Source organism: Anarrhichthys ocellatus, unplaced genomic scaffold (genome assembly GCF_004355925.1).
Source record: "Anarrhichthys ocellatus isolate YVR2014 unplaced genomic scaffold, GSC_Weel_1.0 scaffold2, whole genome shotgun sequence".
NCBI lineage: Eukaryota > Metazoa > Chordata > Actinopteri > Perciformes > Anarhichadidae > Anarrhichthys > Anarrhichthys ocellatus.
Genome location: NW_022280032.1, coordinates 8,427,835 through 8,447,453, shown reverse-complemented (window position 1 = coordinate 8,447,453; position 19,619 = coordinate 8,427,835). Strand labels below are relative to the sequence as shown.

At 40.7% G+C, this 19,619-nt stretch overlaps 1 protein-coding gene across 6 annotated transcripts in view; it reads left to right on the top strand.

Moving 5' to 3' along the window:
- Positions 1-19,619, top strand: part of ano3 (anoctamin 3) — a 40,368-nt gene that overhangs the window by 17,056 nt on the left and 3,693 nt on the right. For 2 of the 6 annotated variants that reach the window (XM_031859677.1, XM_031859634.1), the window contains 20 exons: positions 3,753-3,959; positions 6,509-6,639; positions 6,789-6,944; positions 7,036-7,136; positions 7,233-7,277; positions 10,009-10,143; positions 10,727-10,833; positions 11,523-11,578; positions 11,675-11,796; positions 13,207-13,341; positions 13,471-13,564; positions 14,623-14,683; positions 16,315-16,397; positions 16,551-16,691; positions 16,986-17,150; positions 17,365-17,624; positions 17,928-17,985; positions 18,186-18,283; positions 18,565-18,719; positions 18,831-18,983. In XM_031859677.1, coding sequence (XP_031715537.1) covers positions 3,755-3,959; positions 6,509-6,639; positions 6,789-6,944; positions 7,036-7,136; positions 7,233-7,277; positions 10,009-10,143; positions 10,727-10,833; positions 11,523-11,578; positions 11,675-11,796; positions 13,207-13,341; positions 13,471-13,564; positions 14,623-14,683; positions 16,315-16,397; positions 16,551-16,691; positions 16,986-17,150; positions 17,365-17,624; positions 17,928-17,985; positions 18,186-18,283; positions 18,565-18,719; positions 18,831-18,983 — 2,461 coding nt within the window. In that variant the 5' untranslated portion in view covers positions 3,753-3,754. The remainder of the gene's footprint in view (positions 1-3,752; positions 3,960-6,508; positions 6,640-6,788; positions 6,945-7,035; positions 7,137-7,232; positions 7,278-10,008; positions 10,144-10,726; positions 10,834-11,522; positions 11,579-11,674; positions 11,797-13,206; positions 13,342-13,470; positions 13,565-14,622; positions 14,684-16,314; positions 16,398-16,550; positions 16,692-16,985; positions 17,151-17,364; positions 17,625-17,927; positions 17,986-18,185; positions 18,284-18,564; positions 18,720-18,830; positions 18,984-19,619) is intronic. The other 4 variants (XM_031859669.1, XM_031859660.1, XM_031859643.1 and 1 more) reach the window with 4 other exon arrangements.

Below are 19,619 nucleotides of genomic sequence, written 5' to 3'. Positions count from 1 at the left end.
TAATTTATTTATTTTTTGCACTATGTAAAGGGAAGGCATTAACGTTGTTTGTTGTGCTTAAAAGGGTCCTGATGCAGAGTGTTGCTGACTGAAAGTTTTATGGGCTGAACATGGATGAATTATTGAAGCTATAGAATGAGGAAAGACAGAGGCATGATGGGAAACAGCCCACTGACCTGTTTTCTCTGCTTGCTACTTTGCACTACATCCTTGCAGACACTGTCTCGATTCTTAAATTTCGGCTAAAAGTAAAAAAAAAAAATTGTTTTTACACATATTGGACAGTTCTTTGTCCCGAGCAGAATCATTTGTAGACGGGTATACAGTCACAATGATATATCATACCCACACACATGCACGGACCAATCAAAAATCCTCCTAATCTCGAATCACAAGACCAGCATGGACAAGCTGCACAGGAGGGATCCAAATCCCGGATCACGACCTTCCCTGAATCTCGTCCAACTCCCCCTTGGATGAGCCTGAGTGGGCATTTGTGAGAGCACACACAGGGATGGTCGCCATGTCCCCGTGTCATGCTGATGACGGAGGTGTTTTTTCCCTCACCACCTCACAGCGGGTGTCCACTCCCTGGGCCTCTTGATCCATTACTTTTTTTTATTGCTTTCCTGCATCCCTCCTCTCTATGGATGCTCTCTGTGCAGGACTCAGTATCAGCCCACAGACTAGCATACCAACTGGCACACACACACATGCACATGCAGGCCATGCACACACACACACACACAGGATTAACTTTCTCCTGATAAACCAGTTTTAGCCAGAGCACAGCGAGATTAAACACAGGATTTCACATTAGATGAAGGCTTTATATATTTTTTATATACACACACAATGCACTGTCTTTACAATGTACAGCAGAGCTGCTCTGACTGTAGGACAAAGTTCAGGGTCTACCAGCATCAGAAAACTAAGCTAAAGCTTTGCAACAGGGCAGTGATTGTCAGATAACCATTATTATATCCTTAATATCCATTGAGGCTGAGAGATTTGACTAGTAAATTTACTTGTAGTATTCACCTACTCTGAAATTTCCATGGAAGCAATTTCACACAATACCAACTCCGTCCAATTTGTGGGTTTATTTTAAAGTCTGAGAGTCCTTTGGGACCACCGAGCCTCACCCCTACAGGCCCATTAGCTGGCTCTGCTCCTATGTCTTATCTCAGACATGTTGAGCCTTGCCAATGTCTGTTGGGATTATCTAGACCGGCTAGCGTCCAGTAAATGTACCTTTTTTATATACACAACAGCCATTCTCTATGTATCGATCAGCATAATAGAGAGAAAGTAGGCAGGTATATTAAATAAGCATGTGAATTGGTCTGAGGAGACGATGCAGAGGCTGTGAAGTGATGGCACTTTAGGCTTCTGGCCTCTTGAGTGGAAGCTCGCTTGGATTTTCCAGCCAGTCATAAAGCATGTTGTTGCTGGGAGAAACAAACCTTGCTCACTGGACCATGACATCTCTGGTTTCTAAGATGTCGTTGCAGATCTAATTGGCACAATATGACTCTCTGATAGCTTGACAACCTGCAGCTCAGTATTGATTGGAAGTACGGTATTCAATGACATTGATTGAGTTGTGAAAAGCAATGAAGGGGGACTGAATGCTTGTGAGTAGAAATAATTAAAGCACTGGGAAATCAAGCTTTGTTATTGGCCTGAGGAGAAATTAACTTTCTTACATGGAGAGATTGCTTCATTTAAAGTTTACGCTTGTCTTCATTTGTGCTGAGTAATCGTACTTTTATATTTAAAATACTTTTATTTCAAACTTTTTTTTCTGAATCTGTCTCCTGAGTAGAGTGAAATCCAACTGCAGGTTGAATTTACTTTACACATCAAGATTTCTACAGTTTTCCTTTTCTCAATAATTCGTTGTGTAGCTCTTAGCTGGAGCTCACAACTTTCATTCATTTCATATCTGTGGGGCTGCACAGGAAATAAACGGCGTGATCAGTGGTTCCCCTGAGCCTTCCAGCTCACATCTGCAACTGGCTCCCTTCTCACCCAACAGCGCTGGGAAATCCCATCGGTATCAATGTCATGAGACTGAGTTATTGCACAGCTTGCAGCGCAGGCCCTCAGGATGCGGAGTGTGAATCATCAGTGCAGCGGAACGTTTCAGGAAGGTCACTGGGAGAATTCCTCACTGGAGGTGAAACTAAGTCACGTTACCATTTCATGAATACATGTGAGGAGCTGCAGAGGTTGAGCTGCTGCCTGCTGTGACGGTTGGCTTCAATGACCTGCTTCAAGCACTGGATGTTCATTATCGTTGTTAACCTCAGAGTTTCTCGTTACAATACATCATTACAGCATTGTTAAATTAGTCATTCAGCAATCAGTCAGCCCCACTATCACCATATTGTTTTTACTGCTGAAATAACCTTGGTATAACCTGCTGGTATTAATACAAAATGACTTGCTAATAAGAAAGCTAGCAGCGTGCATGAATGCTGTTACTACATGCATCTTTGTGAAATTGGTTGCAGCATCATGCAGCTTTTCTTGGGATATTGAGCCGTGTGATGATGGAGTGCTGCTGGTTTTAATGCACATTATCACCACTGTAGCCCATAAAAGGATGGACCAGTTGCTGACTGATGTGATTTCTCCCTCCCTTTTTTCCACTCACTCTCTTCTTATCAGTTCATGCATTAGATCGTAGAAAAGTCTTCTTTCAATTTATTTTTCTCCCTTCTGCTGACGATTCAGTCATTTTTCAGTTTTCAATTTTTTTTGTTTGTTGTTATATTTTGCAAGATAAGATAAAAATATATATAGTATACATAGTAAAAAGTATTTCTCGTCGAGAAATACTTTTTGCTTTTGCAGCTTCAACAAGCCACGCATAACATATGTAGACATTTGTCTAAAGAAATTGATTAACATTTTTAATTTATTAAGTATTTAAATTAAATGTATTGAGTATTTATAATATTATGTAACTTCTGTATAAGTGCATAAATATTGGAGCCTTGCATTAAAGTGCTGTCGCACTTGCATTAGCTTATTGGCATCAGCTGCTTCGAGTGGTACTCCAGTGATTTAGTGTTTCACTTTCATAAAGTTGGCTCACGAGCAAGCTTTTTAAAAGAATGGTCAAAATGAATGCAGCAGAGGCTGAGACATCCTGACTGTTAGCTTCGTAAGGAACACGATTCAAAATGCCTCAGTTTGTTTGGGTTTTCTGTTCTGAATGTGTTGTCGTAGACGAGCTTGAAGACATCATCATGGTTGTTATATTATACATAATACAGATACATAATAGAGTACTGCCTAAAACAAACGTGTGCTGCGGCCCTTTCATGCTTCCCTATCACTGGCTCATTCATCTCCTGTGTGGCCACCAGCTGACTAGTGACGTCCAGTCATACTCATGCAGCTGTAATGACCTGACACTTCTTCCTGACTAGTCTGCTGATACCTTTATGGCATCAATGCCATTTGCTGCCGTAGGTCGCAGCGCTACCCCAACCTCCACCTTGTGTAATAAATGTTTTTATATTGCGGACTTCAGCGGAGTTTCACCAAAGAGCAGAGCCCAATCCAATCCATCCCTTAGTGCAAGTGTCTCTGACTAAATTATATTTGTATGTGTTTTATTTTTCAGTGAAAGCATGCAGACATATAAATGTATAAATGTGTATATATTTTTTTTCACAGGATTTTATTTTCCTCTAAAGATTTTTAAAATGACCTTCCTCCGTCCCTGTCGTCCTCAGGCATGCACACCAGCATCAGCGAGATCCTGAAGGAGAAGAGCCTGAAGCCGTCTCGCCGCAGCCTCCCCTGCCTGGCCCAGAGTCAGACTCATCCAACCAACCTCAACCACTTCCTGTCTGTGCCGCTGAGCCCGGAGCCCAAACCAGAAGTCCAGGGTCTGAGTCAGAGCATCAGCACCTCCTGCAGCCTCCTGCACCCGCAGACAGGTCAGTGTGAGAGGAACCAACTGACGTCTTTCTAAATCTGTTAGTGGATAAGATGCTTCAGTCGTGAGTTTGCATCACTGATAAACTTATATATGAATCAGCTTTGTACGCAGCAGTAATGTGGTCATTCCAAAGTTGAAGTTCTTTTCCATGATGTGTTTTTCATGATGTGTTTTCTACTCTGTTTACCTACAAGGACGCCTTCAGGAAATAAACATTGTGTCTGTGATGCAAACTGTTTATTTTGTCTGTATGCCGTGTTTCATCATTCGCGCCATACTCTGCACAAACTGTATTGTTGATATGCTCAACAGGAACAGAGTTGGTTGCAACACAGATTGCCATGATGTTGGTGACATTTACGGCACGTGCACAGTACTGATTTAGCAGATTGTGATAATGCTGCAGAGGATTTATAAAACGCAGTCACGTGCATCTGATGCACTTTCAGAGGCAGTGAAAGTGTGGGGGAAAGCCGTTGCAAGGAAACAAAACCTCAAAGTATGGACTACGAAACCAAATGCCTGTTGGAGAGGGAAGATTATTCAGTCGTATTAATATCTTCAAGACTATTCAAAGGCCATTGACAGTGAGGGCTCTAGCGCATGCAGCCCTTCCACATGTTGGTATTTTCATCACCTTGAGACAGCCTTTGCCCAACCCTTTGGTATTTCGCTGCTGAGTGCGGTGTGCAGAATAATGGAGATGCAGTTTCATGCAGATTAGGTAGCACAAGGTGAAGTGTTGCTATTTTGGTGAAGCCTGGCTCTTTGTCATTGTGCTGAGAATAGACATCTGAGGAACAGGTTTTCTCTTGCCCTGAAAAAGAGGTGCAGACAGAAGGAGAGAGTGAAAACAGACCAACCAGCTTCCCACCTGTCTGCACCGATAGATGTGTTTTGATTGGTTTAACTAAGCTGGATACACTTCTGCTGAAGAGTTAACCCAAAATGTGACACAAGTTTAGTTTTACTATTATTGTACTAGATTAACTGTAGCCTACAATTATGTTATTACACACTGTAAACTGAGAATGCTTCAATAAATTCACATTGCATGGCTCCTTACTGTGTGAAAATACAGCACGATCCAGCAGCGTAAATTCAGACTGCTTTGGGTTCTTTACAGCGCCTCATGTTGCCAAAAGTTCTTTGTCATTTTTTTGACACTTTTATTACCAAATACAAATGGATTGTGTTGGCTTTCAGTGTGGAGGAAATGCACATTGATGTCTGAAAACAAGACACATCACTGCAGTTGCTCACAACTTCCTGGACTAAAGCTGTGCACTTTTCATATTAGTTGTGCGGAATTAAATGGTTTTTCATCGTTAATTCTGATATTCTGGATTATTTGTGGTGATTAATAGATATAGTCTTCGACTTTATTGTAATGACATTAATAGCAAGCTACTATTGTGACTTTTCACTATTCTGTGGCGATTTAGCTATTGTGAAGATTATCAGTTGTGATCTCCAGATAGACAGACGATAGGACAGCATTCTCTTAATCCCAGCCTGGATCAAGGAAAATGCTGATTAAAATAAAACTAAAGAAACATCACAGCTAGTGATTTTGCATTAAAACTTTCTGTCCAAGGCCCAATAATGTTCTAACAGGTACTAAAACACATTGTTATCTAGAGGCTCGAAATTAACTTCAGTTACTAAATGAAGCTGTTAAGTCTTGGTGCTTCCGTGGTTTAACTGAAGTGCTAAGAAAAAAGCGAATAAAGCTTTTTTTTCCCCACACATATTTGCCATAATATAAAATGTTAGTTACTGATATTGTTTGAATGATTTAGATTTTTTACACCTGATTTCAGCACAGCACTATAAAGATCTTCTAAATGTAGAAACAGCAAGCTTACTGGCGATGAATTAGGCTCATTTGACCAGAGAAATGAGCCAAGCTGTCACATAACATGCCGTGCTGTGAAGTGAATCTCCATATAGCTATGGGGTGTAGACTATCATGCCAATACATGCAATATGCATGTATTATGAGATTTAGACATGAGTGAGATGGATTGTTATACCCACTAAATCAACTTTCCTCCTCACAAAAGATATATACATTCTGTACCACGTTGATAATAGAAAAGCCTCCATATGTTGTGTGGCTCGTCAATTGGGCAGACGTTTGTTGCAAAGACAGGCAGTCTGATAAGGTTTCAAAACTCTGAGCATCTAGAAAGTTATTTCTTAGTACATTCTGCATTTATGTCTTTCTTTACAGTGTGGGTTTAACAAAACTTTATTTTCTTTGTGCACATCAGTGGGATGAAAAAAAGATTCAGGAAGGAAGGAAACAGGATTGGCCCTCTTTCAAAATCGCTGCATGGATCTGTTAAATTGCATCAAGGTGTCGCTCTCAAGCTGGCGCCCACATTTAACTAACTGTGATTTAGCTTATTTCAATGTTGGCAATTGGATTAAGGAAAATATTGACTTGACCAGCAACAGAAGACTCGATGCAGATAGGATCCTTTTTTTGGTGCGTTACCAGTTCAATAACCGTCTCATTGTCTTTGCTGTGTCTGTGTGCAGCAGAGGAAGGAAAGGATCAGTACGTGGAGGAGTCGGAGGTGACTACGTGTGAAACAAGGGCAGACGAGTCAGTCCCGCTCCAAAAGCCTGTCACCCGGGCTAAAGTAGAGGCCCGCACAGATTCACTTCAGGTAACACGCTCCCACTAATCTACAATTATTACCATGACTGTTCATACTGTTACACCGTAGTTATTTTATCACTGAGAAGCTTCAAACATTAGCAGGCCTGTGTTTATCATCCCTACATCTCAAATTCAAGTATAAAACATTGTGTACAGGGAAAGAATCGAGCGGGGTCCTCTGGACTGTTTTTCCGAGATGGGAAAAAGCGTATTGACTACATTCTGGTTTACAAGAAGTCCAGTCTACAGGTGGAAAAGAGGTGCACCTTTGAGAAGAATCTACGTGCTGAGGGGCTAATGCTGGAGAAGGAGGTAAAGAAACATGTTTGGTTTTAGAAGACTTACATTTCCTTGATTCCTCAATTCAGTTCTCAAACCCCTGTTTTTCTTTTTGATCTGAAAGCCCTCGTTGACAAACAACGACATCATGTTTGTGAAGGTCCACGCTCCTTGGGATACGCTTTGCAAATACGCAGAGCAGATGAACATCCGAATGCCTTTCAGGTAACCGTAGATAGAGAAAAAGATTGAGGCTTTAACTCTCAGTTCTTTTTCAGTGGCTGGCGACTCCCTAACATGTCTTTTTTTTTATTCTTTAAGGAAAAAATGTTACTTTACGGACTGGAAGAGCAAAACCTTGGGCAGGTAAGTAGATTTAGGGTACAGGAATGTTTTTCTCTGTTGCTCTGTGGGGGCAGGAAGCTGGATGCTTCAGTGCCTCTAATGAAATACGTGAGTGGCAAAGCTGCGAGGCTTGAGTCGTGATGTGAGCTGTGGATGGTGTTTCAATATTTAAGTTATCAGTCACCTCAGAAGAGAATGTTTAAATGAAACCGTCGTTGTCCTTTTGAACCCAACCGCTGAATGAGCATTAATTAATCCAGGATTGATCAACCCTTTACACAGACCGTGAGTAAATAAACGGTATGTATAAAGTCTTGGATTATATTTTTAAATTAAAAAGTCACCCACCATGTGCAGCACTGAAAAGTAGCAATAACTGGAAATTCGTTAAAAAGTCAGTAATCAAGTGCAGTTCACTGTTACACTGTTTGTTTAAATGTACTTGATTAATTAAACTTTCCAACCTTTTAAAAAAAGCACAGAATCCTGCAAGTCAGGCACATTGTTAAGAGTACAATACTGTAGCATTGACAGTGCTTTTCTATGAAAAACCTGTAATCTTTCAGTCAAATAAATGGAGCTGCACAGGCTGATTAGCATACTATTTTTAGAGAGACGCACTTGCGCTTTGATGTGATGTTCAAGAGTTTACCAAGCTCTGCACAGGACTCCACATTTCCATCTCTTAATCTCACTGGAATGCAGATGCAAACAGTCTAACAGCAAATCAAGGAAATAAGTTTATATCAGCATGTTTTGTTTAAAAGACCTTTCATTAACATACGTATGTATTTAAATTCTAAATACTTTCTTTTTTTTTTTTTTTATTCAAAAGTCTCTTTTGCTTTAAAGGCCCGAAAAAAAATGTCTTAACATTTACTCAATTAAGATTTTACTGTGGGTGATGCTGATCCTACATGAACGCAGCATTTTCTGTCAAATTTAGAGCAGGTTTTGGATATCATTCAGATTCTTTTGTTTTGCTAAAACACACCCACACTGTCCTGATAAGGCAGATTAGCGGAGTTTATGACTGCAAAACTCTTAATACAAAACATCCAAGAATGCGTTGCTTATTTAGTCATCAGTATTTACTATTATAGATAAATATATTTGATATAAACCACGATTTGAGGGGCTTTAAACCTGTAGTTGATGAATTTCCCAGCATTATTCCAGTAATGAAAGGTAATGGAAATGATTATTAAGCCACAGCCATGACGTTAATGTGTAAACTTGAGCCCTTGTAAAGCTTTGAAAACATGGTGTGACTCATATTGCTTCCACCCATTGCTTATTGATGATAATAACCATGATAGGTGGGACCTGACAAAGTAACTATAATAAATGTGTAATTGTGTTTTATGATACTTAACCATGCAGATTAATATACTCTATCAATAAACTATTTATCACAAATACATTATGGAGTAGACAAGTTGAAGAAGTTGACAACATGGATAATATTAAATATTGGTAATATTGTTATTTCACTTTGACAGACAGTATCATACGCACATTTTAATGGTCATGCTTGGATGACACACACACCTACACACACACAGAGCAGACGAAATTCACACAAACAAGAATCACTCGCCCACCTGTCCAACTGAGAACAAAGCACTTTCGTGAAAGTGATCTTAGTCATTGTGAACAATGAGGAGCATTATGGTTTCCTCCGAGCTCCTGCAGTCACTAAGCTGTTGCTCTAAAAGGAAAAATAGGCTTTAAGTGTTTACTAATGGTCCGTCACTAACTCACGTCCCTGTGAAGCTGAACAAATGGACCGTGTGCAGGTAGTGACAGCGTGCTGGGTTGATATCATTACTTTCTGTACAGTACCTGTCCCCTTCACAACAACATTCATAAAATGCTCTCTGTTTGCACCCAGAATTCTCATTTATATTTATTTAATCCATATCAGAGCACAGCCTGACAAATTAGACCTCTCCACTAAATCTGGAGAAGCAGTGGAAAAATATGACCCAGTCAAGTGATGTTTAGCTCTCGGGATGTTAATGTTGGTCTGTTGGTTGGTGCATCAGACTCCGTTGTTCCAAACTGAAATATCTCCACAACTAGTAGATGGATTGCCATGACATTTTGTACACACAATAATGGTACCCAGAGGGTAGATACTTTTTGGACTCGTGTGTTCTTTGAAATGTGGTATAGACATTCATGTTCCCTGCAGGATGAACTGTAATAACTTTGGTGATCTCTTATATTTTCATCAAGTCAAAATTTTAATTTGTACAACACTTTGGTTTGTGACCAAACCCCTGCAAATGAATGACATTCCCATCAGCCCCCGCTGTACTTAGTGTTTAGTGCTAATAACCAAACTTACTTACAAAATTAGGTTAGTTGACTTAAATATTTTGACGTAATCAGTTTCCACAAAGGTTTTGAGTATTGGGACCTGTTCGGTTTTACGGTGTAAGTAAAGCCTCACATGGCTGCAGACTAAATCATGACTAGAGTATCAAAAAAAGTGTATTATCCTTTAAATTTAATTTAGCAAGCTATTATCCTGGATCAGTGACTCTCAGGCTCTTGAGTCACGATGCTTTCAATACGTGCGTGTACATACATGTGCATTTTAGTGGGTGTGAGGCGGTGCGAGCTTGTCAGGGTTGTGTTGGGGGGGGGGGGGACAAAAGGTTAGGAGCCACTGTTCCACATCAAAGAAAACAATCTTCATGTTAATCTGTGCTGTTAATCCTGTTTTCTCTGTACATCCGTGCAGCAGATTTCATCTGAGATGTCGTCAGATAAAAAGCTGGCTTCCCCGAAATCCCATGAAGTTGGACAAAGAGGCCTTGCCTGACCTGGAGGAAACCGACTGCTACACAGCCCCCTTCAGCAGAGTTCGTATGCATCAGTAAGGAGGACATGCACTCAGTCATTCATGCCATCACAGAAACTTTCGCACATGATCGGAGTGTCGCATAAGGACAGCATCTGTACCAGTAGTGTTAGATGATATTTGCCTGCTCTGTATCCGTAGTCCCCTTCTTATCCATTACATCCATTCATGTCCTGAGCTCGGGATGTGGAATTTAGAAACCGGCTGTCTTGTATATTTTATAGCTTTGAGTCAGAACTCAGAACGATAAAGACAAGCTGATCATAAATAAGATATTGAAATACAGCAGCAGATTCTCATTAAATTATTTTTCTCCACCGTTTCTACCTGTTTTATTATTTTTCATTTTGATGAAACTTTGATGAAAGGCCTCATCTAATCTCATTTGTTTGTGAATCATTTCCCCTTTTCCTTCGCTTGTCAGCCTTGATGCTTCTTTTTAAAATAACGATGCTGGAATGAACACAAACCTCACACCACAGATTAAGTTGTAATGAGCTTTGCATGGTTATGGGCTCAGCTCTCATTACCAGCTGTGACTGGATGATATCGATTGTTACATGATGAATAACTGAAGGAGTGTGCCGTCAATTTCCAGCTTCACTATCAACAATATAGGGACCTTCTTCTCCAATTCCACCAGAAGCAGGATAGTTCATCATGTGCTACAGCGCACCAAGTATGAGGATGGAAAACCAAAGATGGGTAAGGCACCACGCTAGCTGCTTTCTCCTCTCCTCCCGCTGAGCTGTTGGTGTTGTCCAACTTGTGGCTGATCCCTCCTATCCTTTCTAGCTGTTGTTTTTCTTACCAAACTGCCCGTCCACTCCCACATCTACTGTCTTGTCTGACTGTCACAGACATGTTTTGCTGATTAAAGTTTGGCCTTTGAAGGGCTGGAACGGATTTCATATTAATATTTTATAAGATCAGCTCCGTCACAAGAGTGGAAAATCTTTTTCAGATCCACCCCCTCCCTGCTTGTGCTCTCACTATCTATAGTTTCAGTCAGGGGATGACAATGCAAATGAATGCACTATTGTCCTGTGATACATAACATTTCATTCACTACTGCCTCATACAGTAAAGTAGCTGCAGTCAATTCAGTCAGTTTATGGCATTGAGTAATTTTACACCAAGCAATTATGGTCCAGCAAAAATGTTTGCAGCTATTTGAAATTCTAACCTGAGTGTTATAAGCCTCTAATGGGCTTGTTGAATGCAGCTTGTCAGTTACATAATGCAGTAAATTGTTATGACTGTGGAAAAGTGGGTTTAAATGAATATCTCATTGGACCCCTCTCTCAGTCATGACTGCTACTGAATTTTGAATGTGGCGTCCTTGTGCTTTACTGGCTGCATCCTTTAACGTGACACGGTTTATTCTACTGTAGGTATCAACCGGTTATTGGGCAACAACACATATGAGGCTGCGTTTCCTCCTCATGAGGTGAGATGATTTTTTGTTGTGTTGAAAAACTGTAGGGATTTACAAACTGTAAAATTCCTTCTGCAATGAAGAGTTTCCTTCTCTTTATCTCATCAGGGTGGTTACAAGAGCAGACACCCGATTAAGACGCACGGTGCCCAGAACCACAGGCATCTTCTGTATGAGCGCTGGGCCCGTTGGGGAATGTGGTACAAATACCAGCCTCTGGACCTCATCAGGTAAGCAATACAGCATCATGAGCTGTTGTTGGACACTAACATGAGCTCTCGTGTCCTGGTGATGAGCTTTGTTCTGTCTTGCTTGAATAGTCTCAGTTGATTATAAAGATATCCAGGTATCTGATCACAGTCTGCTGCCTGAACAGGCTTGTGTATTGTTCCCCGACACCCTGGTATGTCTGGACTGAAGGATATACGACATTCAGAGCATTAATATAGCAACAAACTGCTATTTGTTATGTAAATATATAGTGGAGTAAAGTCTACCTGTGCAGATAATGAAGTTGTGTCTGTGCGTGTTGTTATCCGAGCTCCTAGCCCGGCCGTGCATGCTTTTAGTACATGTAAGCGTGCGAGCGTGTCCCACTGGGTAGCACATAGCCACAGCTCTGCACTGCTCTTATATGGTGGTTACAGCTGACAACACCATCCCAACCGACAGCGTCGTCGTGGAAGGGTAGCACCCACCCTTCGTTTTTACTTCAGGTAAACACCGTTAGCACTGTCAGCACTTTTGCCGTAGTTTGCACTTTAAGCACTGTTACGACCGTTAGCTGTGAGCCGCGTCGCCAAGTTGAGAGCCAATAGAAATGCTCTCAATCTTGTGACGTGCACCTTTAACTTTAACTGTTTAGCTGGCTTTCTGTGCACCTCTGTGTTTTAATCTTCCCATTAGACCGACAAGGAATAATTTGACATTTTGGGAAATACAGTTATTCACGTTCTCGTCAAGAGTTGGATGAGAAAATTGATACCACTTGTGCAAAGTACATTGCTGAATCCAACTCGTATGCTAAGCTAGGCTAATTGCCTCCTGATATGATATGAATTTGTCAGCCATCAGACATGGAACTGTTCACACTAAGGTAGCGATCCCTTTAACAGTGGCTATAATCAATATTTTTACAATGACAATCTATCAAAGGACAATGTGAAAGCAGTGTGAAAGAGCTCGCTCGTAGTGATAAACCAAGTGTGTATCAGCCCTGATCCTTAAAACCAGGAACCACTACTGGAATACTAGTGTGCATCTACACATACCTACTCTATTTTCCTCAACCATGTCCTTGAATGTTGATAAAGAATTCAATAAACACTTGGCAGTTGCCTGATCCAGCTAATTGCCACTGAGCTGATTTACTGGAGCAGTTGTGGAATAAGTGTCTTGCTCAAGGGCACCCTGACAGCTGTGGTTTAGAAGGCAGAGAAGTTACAGTTGATTAATTTCCCACCACAGCATTATACCGTGTAATTATATGTGTGCCTTGTCAGCCCAGCAGCCTCTCTCTCCATTAGGCTACTACAACCACCTCACAGTACACTAACTACACACACAAGTATATATGGTCAGGTTCAATTAACAGTTCATTGGTGAATATTGACCACACTGTCTCTCCGTCTCTTTCCCAGGCGGTACTTTGGTGAGAAAATCGGTCTTTACTTTGCGTGGTTGGGCTGGTACACCGGCATGTTGATCCCTGCCGCCCTCGTCGGCGTTTTTGTCTTCCTTTATGGTCTCTTCACTATGGACTCCAGCCAAGTCAGGTAAGTTCACACAATCGGCTGAGTACCATATAAGATGCAAATGCTCCTTTGAATTGATAGAATGCAGAATGTGTATTTTAAAACATGTATATTCTTGATTGTTGCTTTCCTGATTCATTCTCTCACCAGTAAAGAGATTTGTGAAGCCGGCACCACCGTCATGTGTTCTATACAGGACTCCTGTGAGCCGTGGAATCTTAGTGACAGTTGTGTCCACGCGAAGGTCAGTGCAGTTCTGGTATTCATGTTAGAGTGTTTAATTAATAAGCTGTGTTTAAGTGACTGCGATCATTCTTTTATGTGTAAGGCAACATCAGGCTTGATTTAACATTGCTTTCCTGACTTTTTAAAAGAAAATGTAACGAATAAATACATAGATATAGATTTAGTGAATTATTATTTATTATTAAATAATATATCGTACACCAGTAAATTGGTAGAAGAAATCTTAAATTAACAGAAATTATAATGGAAGTGCAAACCTTTTAAATGCAGCAACATATTGGTAAAAACATTGGCAATCCAGATATTGCAAGTAATCGTAGAACTTGGTGTAGCAAGAGAGAGATGCCTCCAAACAGTTGACATGTTTCTTGATTGCTCCTTCAGCTGTGCGGTCTACTGGCGTGCTGCTGACACATGACGTAATACGCACATGTGTAATCAGACGCAAACATAGAATTTGGTTGAACAGACTACTTGAGTTAGTATCCCCTCAATATCAGTATCGGATCAATTCATCCCTACTGAACTACTTTATGTAGGTGCAGCCAGCAGCCGGTTAGGTTAGCCGAGCACAAAGACTGGAAACACCAGCTTGCTGGCTCTGTCTAAGGGTAAAACCCCCATTTTTAATATTATTTATCATTTTTACACTACAACATTTTTACATTGTTACAATTTTTGTACAGATTAAATAAACCAGATCCAACGTGTTAATTAGTGAGCTTTAGAGGCGCTATTAGCCAGATGTATTCGGGGGACAGAGCCAGGCTAGCTGTTTCTCCCTGTTTCCAGTAACTGGCTGCAGGATGTAGCTTCATATTTATCGTGCAGACTCGAGATTGGAATCAATCTTCTCATCTAACTCTTGGCAAAAAAGCAAATAAGCTTATTTGCTAAAATGCCAAACTATTCCTGTTAGAAATGTCTCAAGTGAGACCCCAAACTCAAGCTGTTGAAATTAAAAATAAATCCATGTCGTAATTCAGTTTCATCTGTGAAGCTACTATTTAATGAAGCATTTTCTCAGAGCAGCCCGTCTTGTGCTTGTGTTTCTAGGTGACCCATCTGTTTGATAATGGCGGCACTGTGTTCTTTGCCATCTTCATGGCTATTTGGGGTAGGTAGAGGCTGTTTTTTTTTTTTTGTTGTCCCTTTTTGTGAAGCTATGTGCTTCACTTGATACAAACCCTTCTGGAATTCAAATGTATTTATACAATAGTGTGTCAGTGCTCATGCTTCCACTCTCCACTCAACTCCTCCAAACACATCAATCTTTTCAACCGACAATTCCATACAGTAAACACACTGCAGTGCAAATACAGAAGATCTTCACTCTGTAATACATTAGTCATCGAATAAATCGTGTGCAGGTTTTACTGTTTGAGCGTCTGCACATACACTCCCAGTGTCGTCCCGATGTAATTAGTCAGATAATTAAATATTTCACCAGGGGAGACGGTATCATTCGGCTGTCAGTGTTGCAGAATTGCACCGTGATAGCGGTATCATAATATTGTAGCTATGGTTCCCACAGCTATAATATCTAAAGTAGAGTGTGAGCAACGTCTGGAAAAGGTCCATCTATGTGCCAGCATGGTAAATAATCACCTACGCCCAGAGGGAACATTTGGCACATTGTGTTCTGAGTCTGGGCTAAATGAAGGCCAAGGAGAGCCGTAGAGCCAGCCTCGCAGAATGAGGTCTGTAACTCTGGCTTTTGGCAATGTGGACCAAAGTAACTGTACTGCGCTACTGAGCGAGTGCACTCCAGGTCTGCTGTGTCAGCGTGTGTGTACAAGATAAAGATGAAAAATTGGTTAGCCCAGGGGACCGAGTGTAGACATCTGAGAAGGCTGCTTTTCTCTCTCTTAAAACAAAAGTGGGTCGAGCTATATTAAACTTCAACATGTCGAAGTTGTTCTGATTGAGTATTCATATACTGGTGCTTTTTAAGACCACAATTCTGCCAGTTCTCATAACTAATTGTAGCTGAGGATTTTTGGTCAGGTTTTTTTCTTTTTTTTGAAATGACTCAATTATTAAAACAGTTTATTTTCTGTTCATTGATTAATCAACTAATTGTTTTAGCTCGTATTTAATATGTTCAGATGTATAAAAGAGCCGTGTGAAGGCTGCACAGCACTGTTCGAATACTTGTGTCAGTTTTCGTTATACATTCTTCCCTCTGCTGCAAAATCACTCATGTGTATGATATGTACATCTAATGAGAACTGACAAAAGCACTGAGTCAGTAGTATTATGTTACAGTGTGCTGTCCATCACAGATCATACATGATTGCACTGGTCTTTCTCACTGAGGTCCGCCTGTTTGCACTAATGCTACTGAGACACATTTTTCTACATATATTGGACCACTGAAGCCATTCAGCCTTTGTAAAAGCGTTTTTTTTACTGGTGTTATGCATGCATGATTAAAAAAACGACGGTGTAGTGGGCAGCTCAAGTCACAATAGTGTCAGACACAAAGGAAACACTGCCTCCAGAGTGAATTCTGCCCACAGAAAGTTTCACTTTTAACACAAAATGGAGCTTGCCTGACGAAGAAGACATGACTTTGGGTTGATGCATTGAACAAGTAAAGCCTATTTATCTGGCCGCAATATGGTGTTTGGTTCTGCACTGTCTCCACGGTGAATGGCCCTCTGCAGTCACACGATTATCAATCATACGGTGTGATACATATCAAAGTTGATCAATAATGTGATTGATTCCTGATCCCCTCTGCAGCCACAGTATTCCTGGAGTTCTGGAAAAGGAGGAGGGCAGAACTGACTTATGACTGGGATCTCATCGATTGGGAGGAGGAGGAGGTACGTCAGCAATATCCTCAAATGGATCCGACATCATTTCATTACCACTCAATTTTGGTTCTTGCAGCACGTCTTAAAGTTGACTCTTATTACCTGAAAAGAAGAAGAATACACAGCTCATTCGCTCATACTGGATTGTGTGTTGTGAATCAGGAGGAGCTGAGGCCTCAGTTTGAAGCCAAGTACTCCAGGGTGGAGAGAGTTAACCCCATCTCTGGCAAGCCCGAGCCTTTCCAGCCCTTCTCAGACAAACTCAGCCGGCTCATGGTGTCTGTGTCCGGAATATTCTTCATGGTAAACCCTTTGATCTTTGAATAATCTCCCCTTTTGGGATTCAGTGTCTGAAGTGCCAGGCAGTGGCTTGACATCTCCCCCTGCTGGATGAAAACAGTATTGAGAGGAAATACTAGATTTGGCGTTTCTGATGGTGTAATTTCTCCTGTTGACTGATTACATTTAAGTGATGAGTGTTTTGTTGACCTGAATAGTTAATAGGTAGCATCGTAGTTCATTATAAGATAAAAATCTCTACACCTGCATATGACATCCTGTACTTTATGCTTCCTTCTGTCCATCATCTCTGCTTAGATTTCCCTTGTTCTGACCGCAGTGTTTGCCGTGGTGGTTTTCCGTCTCATCGCGATGGAGCAGTTTGCTTCCGTCACCTGGTATTTTGTGAAGAAGAACTGGCAGTTTGCCACCTCTCTCACTGGCGTCTGCATCAACTTTATGATCATCATGTCTCTCAACATGGTGGGTGTCTGGACAAGCATCATCTGGCACGTTTACATATTCTGTCCAATAAATGTTTCATGAAACATTTACTTAGAACTTTGTTCCAGGAAATTTCATATCCACAGCCAGAAAGACTTTTTGTGGGTTTTATTGCTGAGATTCCTGTTTTCATGATCATTATCTTCCTCAACCTTTTCCCTATTGATGCTTACGAGTACTATCATCTTGCCAGGTGTATGAAAAGGTGGCCTATCTGCTGACAAATTTAGGTGAGCGTTGTCCACATGCTGCAGGCATCTACACCTTCATTATTTCTTGGCTCCCAAGCATTGATTTTCTCCCTTGTCCACCCCAAACAACCCCTGTTTGTCCTCGTTCAGAGCACCCACGGACAGACTCCGAGTGGGAGAACAGCTTTTCTCTGAAGATGTTCCTGTTCCAGTTTGTGAATTTGAACAGCTCCACATTTTACATCGCTTTCTTTCTTGGAAGGTAGGCTGCCTGCCATGAACTCTAAAGTTCCTGTTTACAGTTAATTTAATGAGCGATTGTGGAAAGATGTTTTGTTTCAAACCATGTCATGACATCTGCCAAGACTCTTTTCCTTTCCCTCCTCACTGTACAGTTATTTTTTGGAACTCATGTTTCAGCTGCCTTGACTTGAAATGTAACCACGCTGTTGTTTATCGGACATAATTAGCACCTTAAGTGTCTTTTTTTCTTTCCAGCGTAGACTTTATTCGTTTTTCTCTGGTTGAATTTTGCAGCTAATGTTGCCAATGTTAATCTGTTCAGGTTTGCTGGCAGGCCTGGAAAATACAATAAACTCTTTAATCGATGGAGACTGGAGGAGGTGAGTACAATTAGGCATCGTCATAAGTGGGCTGATTATTGCCTTCTGTTTTAGCATATATTTAAAATTGTCACCTAAGTCATCTTTTACATGATTGCCTGTGAACCATTAATCTCTCACATAATTAGTGGGATTTTGAATTTAATGATCATAAAACACAATTGGATGTTACACTTTTGTTATTTAAACATTTTTCTCAGTGTCACCCGAGTGGCTGTTTGATTGATCTCTGCCTGCAAATGGGATTCATCATGTTCTTCAAACAAATCTGGAACAACTTCATGGAGCTCGGTTATCCGTAAGCAACATTTTATTATAATCATTCTTTCTCTATGAACTATTAGAAATGCCACATTTATTACTTAATGCTGTAAATTGATGTGATTGGCATTTTACAAACCTTATGTCATTTCTGTATTTTTGGTCCTTTAGCTGATTAGCAGATGAAAAAGCTTTTCTCCTGCAGAAACACATCAAATCTTCTTGTGTGGGGCTTAGTAAAAGGCTTCCTGCAGGGCTCAGTGAATTGTCAGAAATAATTGCTTTGAGTTGACAGTTAGCTACTTGCTACGTTTTCAGTTTGCTGCAGAACTGGTGGTCTCGTAGGAAGATGAAAAAAGGAGGTGGTGGAGGGCAAAATGTAGAGAATAAAGCCCAGCTTCCACAGTGGGACAAAGACTGGAATCTGCAGCCGATGAACGCCCATGGACTGGTGGACGAATACCTTGAAATGGGTGAAACATTACATTCTTTTTTTAGTATTATATTTGTCTGAAGAGGGAAGATAAATAAATCAAAGCATGTCCATTATCTGAGCCAAAGTTGAGACGATCTTTCCACTGCAGTTCTCCAGTTTGGCTTCACTACCATCTTTGTAGCAGCATTCCCGCTGGCTCCTCTCCTGGCTCTCCTCAACAACATTATCGAGATTCGTCTTGACGCCTACAAGTTTGTCACTCAGTGGAGGAGACCCATGCCTGCCCGAGCCACTGACATAGGTCAGTGTGATCTTTGACTGCCCCCACACCTCCCCTGTGTCTTTCACACTGTGACTGTTGTATTTTTAGATCACAGCTTTTCCAACAGTAATGCATTATGGGAAACAAACACTTTCCATTATCCATCCTATGGAGATAGATCTGTTCCCATATCCTCTGCGTCTGTACCACCATATGCTGCACCTCCCCATATGATCACAGCACCCTCCAACCGACATATGATATATGACCAACTGCTTCTTCTGGCATGTTGCCCTGTAATTAAAGGAACAATCCACCCTGAAACATTTTCAGCTGTAATGAACACATTATGTTTCAGTTCTTCTTCTTCTTCTTCTTTTTGGTTTAAGCTGACATTAACGGATCATACAGAGATTAATCTAATGCAAAAAAGGCAGAGGGATGATTTTTCTTCTCTGACAGTACAGAAGCCTTCATAGACTTTATTGTAATGCAGCGAAAAAACATGCGGCATTTACAGTAACACAGTTCACAAACCCCTTGCTTACATGGCTGTATACAGTATGTGTGTGTGTATCTATATATATATATATATATATCTATATCTATATCTATATCTATATCTATATATATATATATATATATCTATATATATATATCTATATATATATCTAT